Raw genomic sequence first — 14,782 nt, forward strand, 5'->3', positions numbered from 1 at the left:
GTGATCTAAATTAATTACAAATATAAAACACAAAATAATTGATTGCATAAGTATCCACCCCCTTCAAGTCAGAATTTAATAGATGTGCCTTTGGCAGCAATTACAGCCTTGAGTCTGTGTGGACAGGTCTCTACCAGCTTTGCACATCTGGATACTGCAATTTTCCCCCATTCTTTACAAAACTACTCAAGCTCTGTCAGATTGCATGGGGATCATGAGTGAACAGCCCTTTTCAGGTTCAGCCACAAATTCTCAATTGGATTAAGGTCTGGACTCTGACTTGGCCACTTCAGGACATAAACTTTGTTGCTTTTAAGCCATTCCTGTGTAGCTTTGTCTTTATGCTTGGGATCATTGTCTTGCTGGAAAACAAATCTTCTCCCAAGTCACAGTTCTCTTGCAGGTTTTCCTCCAGGATTTTCCTGTCTTTTGCTGCATTCATTTTACCCTCTACCTTCACAAGCCTTTCAGGGCCTGCTGCAGTGAAGCATCCCCACAGCCATAATGCAGCCACCACCATGCTTCACAGTAGGGATGGTGTGTTTTTGATGATGTGCAGTGTTTGGCTTATGCCAAACATAGTGTTTAGTCTGATGCCCAAAAAGCTCAACTTTCATTTCATCAGACCATAGAACCTTTTTCCAGCTGACTTCAGAGTCTCCCACATGCCCTCTAGCAAACTCTAGCCAAGATTTCATGTGAAATTTTTTCAACAGTGGCTTTTTCTTTGCCACAATCCCATAAAGCTGCAACTGGTGAAGCAGCCAGGCAACAATTGTATGCACAGTCTATCCCAGCTCAACCATTGCAGCTTTTAACTCCTCCAGAGTTGTCATAGATCTCTTGGTGGTCTTCCTCACTAGTCCCTTTCTTGCATGGTCACTCAGTTTTTGAGGCCAGCCTGCTCTAGGGCTGTTTTACATCTGTGCCAAATTCTTTCCATTTCTTGAGGGATATTCAGTGATTTTGAAATTTATTTGTATCCATCTCCTGACTTGTGCTTTTCAATGACTTTTTTGTAGAGTTGCTTGGAGTTTTCTTTTGTCTTTATGATGTAGTTTTTGCTAGGATTCTGACTCACCAGCAGTTGGACCTTCCAGATACAGATGTATTTTTTACCACAATCAATTGAGACACCTTGCATGCACACGGTGATCTCCATTTAACTAATTACGGAACTTCTAAATCCAATTGAGTACACCACTGATGATTTGGTATGTCATACTAAAGGGGGTGAACCCTTATGCAATCATTTATTTTATGTTTTATATTTGTAATGAATTTAGATCACTTTGTAGAGATCTGTTTCCCTTTGACACAAGAGTTTTCTTCTGTTGATCAGTGTCAAAAAAAGCCAAATTAAATCCACTGTGATTCGATGTTGTAAAACAATAAAACATGAAAACTTCTGGGAGGGAGGTAGGGTTGAAAGCTTTTTATAGGCACCACACACACACACACACACACACACACACACACACACATACACACTTCACTTCTCTGTATGACCAGCCATCAATGTGAACCCACCTACTGCTAAAGTGGAGGTCGAGGTCCTATTTGTCACTGAAGTGGTCTGTTCTCTTTCGGTCTCAGATGTAGTAGTGATTACATTAGACTGTGTCATTATGTGCAAGGCCCAGTCCCGGATCGCCGTCACTCTTGTGTAGACACCAGGTCTGTTTGGTCGGGCGCAACCTTCTCCCCAGCTCACAATACCAGCCAGGAACCATTTGCCTGGTGACTCCTCACACACCAAGGGGCCACCAGAATCACCCTACAGAAAGGAAGTACACATCAGAAATTATTATATCTTTGAGAATAAAGTTCTGTGCATTTTCACAATTCAGAAATTCACTGTGTGGTAGCAAAGAATAATTTCCAGATTGCAATTAGAATCCACCTAGAGATGTATTGAAGTATTTTAAAATAGTGCAGGGTGTAAAGATGACTGGAATGCGTTGGTCTCAATCACTTTTTCATTGCCCTTTCTGCTTAAACATTATTCAAGTGTACAACTACTTGGATTGTCTGAAGAAAAGAAATGACCTTCATAATATTGTATTTATATAGGGTGGGTATACATAAATGAAATGTTTATCGTGTTATAGGGCAACTTTTGCATGCAGAGGGTGGTGAGTATATGGAATGAGCTCCCAAAGGAAAAGGTTGAGGCTGGTACAATAGTATCATTTAAGAACCACTTGGACAGGTACCTGGAGTGAAGGGGCCTGCTGGTATATTGACTGAAGACAGGAAATTGGGACTATCTAGATGGACAATGGGGTCAATATTCTCTCTTTGGGCCAAAAGGCCTGCATTGCTCTAGGACTTTAAAATAAATCAATGTTAATTCGAATCAGGTTTAATATCACTGGCATATGTTTTGAAATTTAACTTTGTGGCAGCGGTACAATGCAATACATGCTAAATAAAGAAAAAAGCTGAAATGCAGTAAGAGTATATATGTGTATATTAAGTAGTTAACTTAAAATGTAGTGTAAAAGAATAGAAAAATTAGTGAGGTAGTGTTCATGGGTTCAATGTCCATCTAGAAACCAGATGGCAGAGGGGAAGGAGCTGTTCCTGAATTGCTGAGGGTGTGTCTTCAGCTTGCTGTACCTCTATCCGGATGGTAACAATGAGAAGCAGGCATGTCCTGGGTGGTGGGGGTCCTGAGTGATGGAATCTGCTTTTCTGAGCACCATTCTTTGAAGATGTCATGGATACTCTAGAGGCTAGTACCCATGATGGAGCTGACTAGTAAGTTAGTAAGTAGCTTGGATTTGTTATGCATTGATTAAGTGGCTAATACATCTACTGCAAGTGACAGCAATAATATTCAAACTCAGTACACTTAAGGCTGTTTCTCCTCAGCCTGAGCTGGGTTTCATTCTGCCATCCAAAGCACCCCATAGCTGAAAAAAAGTCCACACAAAAGCAAATCCAGCTGCTGCCATTCATCAAGTACTCAGCACATCACTTGCCTTACAGCTGTCCACTCCACCAGCTGAGAATCCGGCACAAATCATTCGTGGTGTTACAGGGTATCTATTGAGTTTGACACATTCGCTCATATTGAATATTGGAACATGGGCTTTCTGGAGGATGATGGGTAAATAACCTGTGATGGAATCAGAGAAATTGTGTGTTATGGGACATTGCAAATTTAAATTGAACAAGGAATATCACCTTTTTGTTGATGTGTAAATAAGAGCAATGAATCGAGTGAAATGAGATGTCATTGCTTGAATTTGAGCATATACCCATAGATAATAAAGCTCGCTGACAAACTGCTCTATACTGTGAGTTTGTAAGTTGTACATTGTGGTCAGAAAATGAAATCCTTTCAGTCAGATCCTGCACTTAGCTTTTGAAATTCAAGTCATTCCTAGACTTTTGTACACATGGAGAGTTTATAATGAGATCGAGATGGCTAAAACTCTCAGTTCCTTCCATTGGGTTCCTCTCTTGACTATAGCAGTGGGGCCCAGTCTTGTTTGGATTCCGAGCATTACTTAGGAATCGTCACTCAGATTGTGTACCAGATCAGTACTGATTAGGTTCTGAGCCCATTGATTTCAATAAGGATTAGAAGACAAAGGTTTCGGTGAAGGGAGGCAGTTACTTAAGAAGTGGGAACAGGAGCAGACCATTCAGCCATCTGAGTCTTTACCACTGTCCAACGAGATTCTTCCAAAATTTGTATTCTACCAAAAACAGAATTTTCCTGCCTTATCTCCATATCACTCAATTCCTCTAGAGCCAGGAATCTTCTGATCTCTGTATTAAATTAATTTACTAACTGATCTCCATAATCCTCCAGGGTAGAAAATTCCAGAACCTCACTAACCCCTGTGTGTAGCAGTTTTTCTTCTTTTCAGTTCTGAATGCCTAACACTTATTTTGGGACTGGGAAGCTGAATAACTTTGTATTTGAAAGGCAAGATTTACAGTGCTGTACTGCCAGGACAGAAGGGTGAGAGTGCTCCTACATAGAACTAGTACAGACTTATTGAACTGCATCCAAGCAGTAGACGTCCTGTGCAGAAGATGGCTCACTACGAAGAGAATCAGTAACATTATATAACAAATTGTAAACAGAAGGAAATGCTTTTAAAAATAATTCAGATCCGCACCACTTCCTTCACGAAGGGTTCCCCATCCTGTGATACTGCAGTTCTTTCCTGTGGGGAAGATGTGCACGGGGGATGGCAGGCACACAGGCTGGATAGATCTGGAGAATGATACGGGGCTAGATAACTCCAGTACAGCCACGTCGTAATCAGCGGATCTTCCGTCAAATAAGGGGTGAGAAACGATCCTCGTAATACTCCTTCTCACTGTTGTAGCATGTTGACTGTCTCTATAGATAGTTCCCAAATCTGCCTCCCAGCTCAGTGGATTTGGATTCCTGCAGAAAGAAAACAAAATCAGAAAGATTATTCAAGTCTCACTACTAACTTCTTAATGAAGGATTTCAGTTTTTCTTTTTGAAGCTCGACTCTCTCATAAGGCCATGGTTGATTGACTGTTGATTGTCACTGATGTAAGTTCCCTGAGCTCTACCAATCATTGAAGTGCAATTTCCCAGACAATAATTCTGGACGTATGTTACCTTTCATTAGAAGTACAATTCCCTCTTTACACATCCAATGCTTGGAAGCAACTTAGTGGACTATAAATTGCTAAGAACTACATTCTATTTGGATACATATTCTTCTATTAATAATCTCATGGGAAGACCCCTGTGGATTGACTCTCACACCAATATACTGTAGTTACCCATGTACTACTCCCACAGGGGCAAACTAGTTTATCAATTTGTAGTCATTTTCTGCTACACAGATTAACATCAACCGATGTAGCACAGATTATAATTCTGTGATTATCAGTTACACACAGGCCTAAGACCAGCTTTTCCAACTTTGATCAGATTTGATCTGCTCATCTGCTCTTAGTGCGTTCATTCTCACAGCCTTAGCATCTCTGGGCGCTGATCCCACTGTAACTGGGAGCAGTGGTCAGTTACCAAGTAGTAACTCTGGTAAGGGAAAAATTGCCTGGCACTTACTTAAGGGTATAGTTGCTGTGGTGGAATGTATGTGCTGTTCAGGGAGAGGGCGGCCCTTCTGATGAAGAGGCTTGTCGTGTCCATTTACTTACTCATATTTGGTTCCCACTGGACACTGGGCTCTCACCTGTGGCTCCAAGTCGCTGTTTGCATGCAACAGTGGCCACACCCGTACACCACTTTGACAGGCAAGCTAAAGCAAGTGAGGGTAGCTAGTGCACTTCATACCCTGGTGAGGGAGGGGCATTCTGATCCTAGCACGTGAAGCCAGCTCCAGTTTACTGGGTGGCTGAGATCCACCAGCCACGAAAGCAGTTCTGCAATGTTCCATGGAGAGCAAAGGGTATGGCAAGGCACAGGAGAAGTCTCGATCATCCACTGCCACCAAGGAAGACCCCAGCTGTGATGACTGGACTGGACTTCCGAGATCGAGAGTGTGGAACTTCCCCAGTGGTACGGCTTTTCCGCTATAGAAACTTTCTCACCTAGTATCTTTGTGCAGTTCACATCATACAAGAATTGCAGAAATCTCGTGTCACCGTCAGATACAATTATCATAGTTGTCGGCGTTCTAATGCCCTGTAGGATACAGTCACCTGGGTACTGCATCCCATTGGGATACCACTACTTAAGTTCTGACACCTCCTCAAGTCTAGCTGTCTGGTACTAATGCCTACTGGGGTATATTTGCATGTATATTGACTCTCACTGTGGTACAGTTACCTGCGTACTGATCCTCATAGAGGTACCATTTGCATCACACTCGTTCTGTCTGACTTACATCCCAAAGACCCTTTCACATCTCAGTAATGCGATATTGTTGTGTACAGCTAGATCTTTAACTGCAGAAGCCAACATGCCCTGATATCCCCTGATCACCATCATGACACAATGCACTGTAATCAGGGTCTGAAATTGAGATTTTTCACTTTCTAACCAATGTCCTTATTGCCACACTGGCAATCCTGTGTGTTCAACTATGCTCAAGGCTGGCAGCGTCATTTGCAGACGACAGACTGACCCCAAGACCATTAGTTCTTATAGTTGTTTCCTGAAAGTTTTACCAAAAATATGGGGCTATGTGGCAGGAAAGTTCTAGCCAGTGTTTAGAGTAGGTTACATGGTCGACGTAACATTGCGGGCCTGTAATGTGCTGTAGATTTCTATGTTCTATATTCTATGTTCTAAATGAAGCACTAGGAACTCAAAATAAATCATAAAACTACTGATCATACTATTAAAAATATAAAACCCATGTGAGTGAAGTTTGTGTGTTTTTCTTGGTCTGGGATTTCCTAACTGGTTTTCACCATATAACCATATAACAATTATAGCACGGAAACAGGCCATCTCGGCCCTTCTAGTCCGTGCCGAACTCTTACTCTCACCTAGTCTCACTGACCTGCACTCAGCCCATAACCCTGCATTCCCTTCCTGTCCATATATCTATCCAATTTAAATTTAAATGTTAAAACATCGAACCTGCCTCAACCACTTATGCTGGAAGGTGGTTCCACACAGCTACCACTCTCTGAGTAAAGAAGTTCCCCCTCATGTTACCCCTAAACTTTTGCCCTTTAACTCTCAACTCATGTCCTCTTGTTTGAATCTCCCCCACTCTCAGTGGAAAAAGCCTATCCACATCAACTGTATCTATCCCCCTCATAATTTTAAATACCTCTATCAAGTCCCCCCTCAACCTTCTACGCTCCAAAGAATAATGACCTAACTTGTTCAACCTTTCTCTGTAACTTAGGATATGAAACCCAGACAACATTTTAGTAAATCTCCTCAGTACTCTCTCAATTTTATTGACATCTTTCTTATAATTTGGTGATCAGAGCTGTACACAATACTCCAAATCTGGACTCACCAATGCCTTATACAATTTCAACATTACATCCCAGCTCCTATTGAATTACATATGGATGAACAAAGTAAAGTGCATAAATTAAATAATGTGCGGAATGTGATGTGGCAGGGAGTTCAAAAGCCCAATGGCCTGAGGGAAGAAGCTGTTCCCCATCCTGACCGTTCTTGGGTTTATATATTGGAATCTCCTACCTGATGGTAGAATGTCAAAGTGGTTGCTGGATGGATGGGTGGGATCCTTGATAAAGCCAAGGGCCCCGCATGCTCAGTACTCCTAATAAATGTCCCAAATAGATGGAAATAAGACCCGTATGATCCTCTTAGCCATTCTCACAGTCCTTTGTAGTGACTTCTGATCTGATGCACCGCTACTCCCGTATTAGTTGGAGATGCAGGTTGCCAGGATGCTCTCAATGGTGCTCCTGTTCAATTCAGTTAAGATGGGGAGGGTGGGGATACCTTGCTTGGCTAAATCTTGCTTGCCAATAACTGATGATGCGGTTTGAGCCGAACCCTGCGACTCAGTCATGTGTCAGCAGTGTGAACAGCAGCAGACTAAGCACACAGCCCTGGGGAATGCCAGTGCTCGGGGTAATTGGACTAGAGGTGTTGCTTCCCACACGGACTGACTGCAGCCTTTCTGTTAAGAAATGCAGGACCCAGCTACAGAGTGTGGCTTTGAGACCCAGCAAGGACAGGTTTCCCACCAGTTTCAGGGGAATGATGGTGTTAAACACGAAACTGCAGATTATAAGCAACAACCTACGTATCAGACCTCATTTTCCAGGTGGGACAGGACAGAATGGAGGGCAGAGGCTATGGCATCATTAGTGGAGCAATTCAAGCAATTAATGAACTGGAACGGGTCCAATGTAGCCAGGAGAATGGATTTTATGCAAGCCACCAAACGTTTTCCAGATGATTAAAGAATGACTTACTTTATAAAACAGTGAGCAGCTGAGATCAGCCAGGTGTCTGCCACAAGCGTGGCCCCACATGCATGGCGCCTGTTAATTAAACGCAGGCTGACTTGCCAGGGCCACTCACCCTCAGTAGCATCTGCGCCCCCCACAATTCTGTTGGATAGTTGGGGTGCACCACAGCCTATGAAAGTGAGCAGACAAGATGAACGTTATCAAACATCTAAGCTGTCAATTGTTCCAAAAGAAGTCCGCATCCTGAGCTGAATGCTCTCTAAAGGCAGAAAATCATGCACAAAAGCCTAAAAGTTCCAGATATCCATCAGGGATTCCTATCATTGCTAGCATAGGTTAGGAGCTGTCCTGCTCGTGACCACGGCTTCCAAACTATTCCTGAGAGAACGTATAAGAAATACACCATGTTTTTTATGTCCAGCCATCCGTGCCGCACCCCAAAATGGACTACTTCTAGGGTAATGCAGAGGGAGATTAACTTTCTGTCTAAGTTCTGCTTTGCCTGTCCCGGGGTCAGGTGAATGAGTCAGTGATGAAGAAGATTTACTGTGTGTATAACGCTGTGCAGCAGTTCACGCGTGTGTGTGTGTGTGTATCTGTATGAATGTATATTGGAATAGGTTTCTGGTATAGTCATAGTCATCCTTTATTGATCCCGGGGAAAATTGGTTTTCATTACGGTTGCACCATAAATAATGAAATAGTAATAAAACCATAAATAGTTAAAAAGTAATATGTAAATTATGCCAGGAAATAAGTCCAGGACCAGCCTATTGGCTCAGGGTGTCTGACCCTGAGCCAATAGAGGAAGTGTCTTGAGTTCAGTGTTAACATCTCCCACTTCCAAAAGGAAAAAATTGTGACAAACACTTATCAAAGGCTCTCTTTCCTAAATATTGTGAGAGAAGCACGCTCAGCAGCTTAAAAATTTGATGCTGATGGTACAAGGTAATGACGCACACATCCTTGATATACCTAGTTTTTATGAGGGTTTCAGCCTGTCTTTCTTTTTCCTTCCCAACTTCTGCACTTGCCCATAACTCTGATAATGATGCAGAAAGGTCCTATTCTAATGCACCAGTCACTGCAAGTCTTTCATATCTGTTGTTAACATAAATAATTATAATGAAGGGGAAGCCTTGGGACTTTGGTTCAATGTATTTCCAGAAATTAAAAAATCAGAAAATATACACTGTCTCTTTAAATATGCTGATATAGTTTTGTCAATTCAGATTTCATCTTCTCAAAAAGTCTCACAGTGATGCAGCAGACAAGGAACTACCCTTTCCTCCAGATATCTCTTTTCACTTCAGAGATCACATCTGGCACCTGAACTCAAATTGTCTGAGGTATAAGGTGCCGTACTTCAACCAGGGATGAAATGGAGAAGCTGATGGCAGCCTGTAATTAAATTTAAGCAAACTGATTTGCAGGAGGCTGTCTGTAAAACTGGTAGCAGAATGATTTATTTTGATATGGGGATAGAGGATGGACTCCAAATAAAGATGGGATTCCCAACACACCTTCATGGAGATGGAACAAAATAACTACAGGCAACATGGATCATTCAGTAAAGTTCTGAAGGATTCCACAAGAAGTATCTCAGTTTCTGTGCACCTTAGAGCTGGTCTCGTCTTTCCTACTGTGATTTGTTGGGTGTTTATGCAAGTGGGAACTCAGTAGGCAGAAATAGCATTTCATCAGAAAAGGAATCCTTATTAATCAATTAACATGTTGCAAGGTGTAAACAGCTGTGATTTATAGTCTGCATAGAACATAAAACTTACTGCATTCCATCTCATCTGACTGGTCCAAGCAATCAATTACATTGTCACACTCTGGGTTGATCTTGGTAAGGCACTGGCCATTGTTGCAGATGTAATTCCCATGTGTGCAGTTTTCTGCTATTTTTAACAAAAGAGCATTAGTATTGTATACTTGAGAATGTTAAGATATATATTGGAACAATACCTCAAAGTCTTTTTAGACAAGCAGAAAGTTTATTTCTGAGAAATGAAAAGTGAAGTATCATAACAGAATGATCATAACAACAGAACCCTGTTACCTGAACATCATGGCCAATGCTGATTAGCTTCTCACATATAGAACTTGACACTTTCCAGTTGATGGGAACAATGATTGGGATGTGGAGTGATTAGGGACAGCACAATAGCGTAGTGGTTAGCGAAATGCTGTTGCAGCACCAGCAACCCAGACTCGTTGCCTGCCTTTGCCTGTAAGGAGTTTGTGCTTTCTCCCCATGTTTCCTATGGTGGGGTGGCTAAGACCTGAAGACACAGCCTTAAACTGGAGGGGCATCCTTTTAGAAAAGAGATGAGGAGGAATTTCTTTAGCCAGAGAGTGGAGAATCTATGGAATACTCTGCCACAGGCAGCTGTGGAGGCCAAGTCATTGGCTATATTTAAGGCAGAGGTTGATAGATTCTGGATTAGTCAGGGCATGAAGGGATATGGGGGAAGGCAGGAGATTGGGGCTGAGAAGAAAAATGGATCAGCCATGATGAAATGGCGGGGCAGACTCAATGGGCCAAATGGCCTCATTCTCCTCCTCTTTCTTATGGTGTTCCTCTGTGTGGGCTTCCTATGAGTGCTCTGGTTTCCTTCCACATTCCAAAGACGTACGGGTTAATAAAATAATTAATCGCACGGGTACAACTGGCTGGCATAGGTTCGTTGGGCAGTGAGGTCCTGTTACAGTGTTGTATCTCTAAATTTAAAAAAAATGAAACCTGCACACAGCAATGATTGCTGATAATTAGCTCCAAATATCTACGTTATCCTTGGACAACTTGCCAACTAACACAGAACCTGTAGTACAATCTCTGACACCATCACACTCTGTGTTGGGTTTATTGATGCAATTATCATCAGAACACTTGAAAGTAGTGTCTGTACAATGAACCTCCGAAACAGGAAAGAATAACGTTAATCCAATTTCATATATGATCTCTCTAACCCCTTAAAGTCTCTTCCTCTCTCAAACTGTGTGACGGAAGGGGTGTGAAAGTGTAATTGCAGACTTGGTCCAGTTTTTCTTTGCACATTTGCGTCATTGTTCCCCTCCTTTTCTGAAGTGATTAACTCTCACTGGTGTATGGTCAAATTACATGGGTTAACCAGACCCATTCACACACCTCAACTAGTGAGGCTGTGTCACATGCAAGTTTACATGATAAATATTGAGAACCGTGAGATCTATAAAATCATGACAGAGACATTGTCTGAAGGGACAGGGGCAGTGACAAAAAGCAAACTACGGGGTGGGGTGGGGGGAGAGCATGGGGTGACAAGATTGGGGTGGGCTCACATCTTCCTACAGGGCAGGGGAAGCAGTAGTAAGATCATCAGCGGGAGCAGAAGAAACGGAGCAATCTATAGGAGGCCTTGTGAATCTTGAGACTTTGGTGTGGATTATTTAAAGAGGCTTGTATTCACCAGTGGACAGAGAACAAGAGAGCAGAGGCTGAGGCTTCTAACTGCGCCCAATTTTCCACACACACCACTGCATGCAAGGTGCCTGACTATAATCATAGTGGTACTACAGAGTCAGTGGGAAATACCTGTTCTTCCATATTCAATGGAAGGAGAAGTCAAGTCAAGTTTATCGTTAGTTAACTATATACATGTATATGACTTATATAACCATATAACGTATACAGAAATGGGACAACGTTTTTCCAAACCAGGGTTAAAAGCATTGTAGTACACGAAACTCATGGTAACTTATGAAGGTAAGGATAAAATGTACAGATGACTCACACATAAATAACAAACTTAAAGAGCATTAATATTAAATATTGTAAGGCACAGAACAGATTAACCAGTGGCAATTCAAATACGATGTTGCAGGGAGCTCAGAAGCCTAATGGCCTGGTGGAAGAAATTGTTTCTCATCTTGACTGAGAAGTCAGATAACTTACCCTAACTATTCTGTGTTGAAATAAAAACTCATCAAACCTGGCAGAAAATATGTACGTACTGGTGAAATTTTGTGGGTCCAGCAGGGAGATCCCAAAACAGGCATGGTATTGTCTTTGGCTAATTAAATTGACCAATTAAATGTGTCCTGTATTAGTTTCATATCATATTGGGAGACCTACAAACACTCAGCACGGACCCATCTGAATTCATTAATGTGTACATTCTGCCTATTTTGTGGATGAAAACAGCCAAACGCAGAGCAGACCAGATATGACCCCAAATAGCCCTGTGTGAGGTCCACATCATTGAGCCAGGATACGTGCTAGGACCCACCAGTGATCTGTAGTTAACAGTCAAGATTCACGATTGTTTAATGTCATTTCCTATGCACAAATGTAAGGAGAACAAAATAAATATTACAAAGATCCGATGCAGGCCAAAAAAAGCACAAAGATAACGAACACAATAATAATAACAATAAGAAACACCACAATAAATATAAATACATAAGATAGCTTATACACATAGATTGTCCGTAATGTGACACTAGGCTGCACACCAGATGACTGATGTGAAATTATAAAGTAGTGGTGGAGTTAGTGGATGGAGGTGTTGATCAGTCTTACGGCTTGGGAAAAGTAACTGCTGAGTTTGGTGGTCCTAGTGTGGACGCTACGTAGCCTCCTCTCTTATGGGAGTGGGACACAGTCCATGAACTGGGTGTGTGAGATTTTTCATGATGTTACTGGCACCTTTTCTGTATATATGTCCTATACCAGTGGTCCCCAACCTTATTTGCACTGCGGACCAGTTTAATGTCAACAATATTCTTGCGGACCGGCCGACCCGGGTGGTGGGGTGGTAGTAGGGTTGCCAACAGACAAGAGTAGCAGTCAAATACGTTGTGCTTACCCCGTGAAAGACTACAATCACCATGAAGCCTTGCGTGAGTACCAGTGCGCATGCGTGCACCTGCCGATCTTTTTTCCTGCAAGTCGTTTTTGGCGATTCTTTTCGGGGGAGGGAATGTTAATCACGAACGGAATATAGGTGATAAGTGGCTAGTACACTCAATTTCGTTTCTAAAAGGCTTTATCTAATGAATTTAATATGAAGCACACAGCGCATAGTTTCCTCGCATGGATATAGTGATAAGTTAATTATCAGGGGAGGACAGGGGAGCTTGAAGCAAGTGTTGAACGAATTTCCAGTAGAAGTGGTACAGGCAGGTTCCATATTATCATTTAAAGAAAAATTTGATAGGTATATGGACAGGAAAGGAATGGAGGGTTATGGACTAAGTGCAGGTCGGTGGGACTAGGTGAGAGTATCGTTCGGCACAGACCGGAAGGGCAGAGAAGGCCTGTTTCCATGCTGTAACTGCTATATAGTTATTTAAGTAAGTCAATAGCATCATAACATTTTAAGTACCATTTGGATATTAAACACACAGCACATTTTCCCCGTATGAACATATAAAGTCATTGTAACACACCAATATCGTGAATCAGTGGGAGCGCTGGGCTTGTTTCCCTGCAACGAGATGGTCCTATCGAGGGGTGATGGGAGACACCGATACTCGAAGGGGGTTCCTTATGTCCAGTCTATTCCGCAATTTAGTTTTCGTTGCATTCGTTGCAGAGATATGTTGGAAATGGAAGCAACGTTTTCAGTGCCTTCGTGGCTATCTCAGGATATTTGGCCTTGAGTTTGATCCAGAATGCCGGCAGAGATGTTATGTCAAACATACCTTTCTGCCTACCGTCATTTGCAAGCTCAAGGAGTTGATCTCCTTCCTGCGCTGACGGATGACGCGCGGGTAATGACCTCTCATGCGTTCAAGCTCAACAGTGGGGGTGACAGGGAATGAGGAAAGGTGCAGCTGACTCTTATCGCCAAATCATATCCTTTCTTCATGGCCCGGTAGTACATGCTTTGCGGCCCGGTGGTTGGGGACCGCTGCCCTACACTAAGCAGGAGCCTCTACTGTCTACTGATTTCCCTATTGCTATTGGCTAATTAGACTAGAGAAGAACAATTGCCTCCTTGAAATTATACAGTGTTCACCACCCTTGGAAGTTTTTGTGTTTTATTGATTTCCAGTATTGAATCACAGTGGATTTGATTTGGCTTTTTTTGACACTGATCAGCAGAAAACGACTCTTTCATGTCAAAGTGAAAACAGATCTCTACAAAGTGATCTAAATTAATTACAAATATAAAACACAAAATAATTGATTGCATAAGTATCCACCCCCTTCAAGTCAGAATTTAATAGATGTGCCTTTGGCAGCAATTGCAGCCTTGAGTCTGTGTGGACAGGTCTCTACCAGCTTTGCACATCTGGATACTGCAATTTTCCCCCATTCTTTACAAAACTACTCAAGCTCTGTCAGATTGCATGGGGATCATGAGTGAACAGCCCTTTTCAGGTTCAGCCACAAATTCTCAATTGGATTAAGGTCTGGACTCTGACTTGGCCACTTCAGGACATAAACTTTGTTGTTTTTAAGCCATTCCTGTGTAGCTTTGGTTTTATGCTTGGGATCATTGTCTTGCTGGAAAACAAATCTTCTCCCAAGTCACAGTTCTCTTGCAGGTTTTCCTCCAGGATTTTCCTGTATTTTCCTGCATTCATTTTACCCTCTACCTTCACAAGTCTTTCAGGGCCTGCTGCAGTGAAGCATCCCCACAGCCATAATGCAGCCACCACCATGCTTCACAGTAGGGATGGTTTGTTTTTGATGATGTGCAGCGTTTGGCTTATGCCAAACATAGTGTTTAGTCTGATGCCCAAAAAGCTCAACTTTCAATTCATCAGACCATAGAACCTTTTTCCAGCTGACTTCAGAGTCTCCCACATGCCCTCTAGCAGACTCTAGCCAAGATTTCATGTGAAATTTTTTCAACAGTGGATTTTTCTTTGCCACAATCCCATAAAGCTGCAACTGGTGAAGCAG

General features: G+C 42.3%; 1 protein-coding gene across 8 annotated transcripts in view; it reads right to left on the reverse strand.

Annotated features, from left to right (window-relative positions):
- tmprss9 (transmembrane serine protease 9) overlaps window positions 1–14,782 on the reverse strand; it is a 114,198-nt gene that overhangs the window by 65,418 nt on the left and 33,998 nt on the right. For 7 of the 8 annotated variants that reach the window (XM_072244225.1, XM_072244229.1, XM_072244228.1 and 4 more), the window contains exons 14-18: window positions 9,669–9,785; window positions 7,885–8,050; window positions 4,140–4,414; window positions 2,988–3,124; window positions 1,531–1,777 (exon numbers count right to left, since the gene is read on the reverse strand). In XM_072244225.1, coding sequence (XP_072100326.1) covers window positions 1,531–1,777; window positions 2,988–3,124; window positions 4,140–4,414; window positions 7,885–8,050; window positions 9,669–9,785 — 942 coding nt within the window. The remainder of the gene's footprint in view (window positions 1–1,530; window positions 1,778–2,987; window positions 3,125–4,139; window positions 4,415–7,884; window positions 8,051–9,668; window positions 9,786–14,782) is intronic. The other variant, XM_072244231.1, reaches the window with a different exon arrangement.

Source organism: Mobula birostris, chromosome 26 (assembly GCF_030028105.1).
Source record: "Mobula birostris isolate sMobBir1 chromosome 26, sMobBir1.hap1, whole genome shotgun sequence".
Taxonomy (NCBI): Eukaryota; Metazoa; Chordata; class Chondrichthyes; order Myliobatiformes; family Myliobatidae; genus Mobula; species Mobula birostris.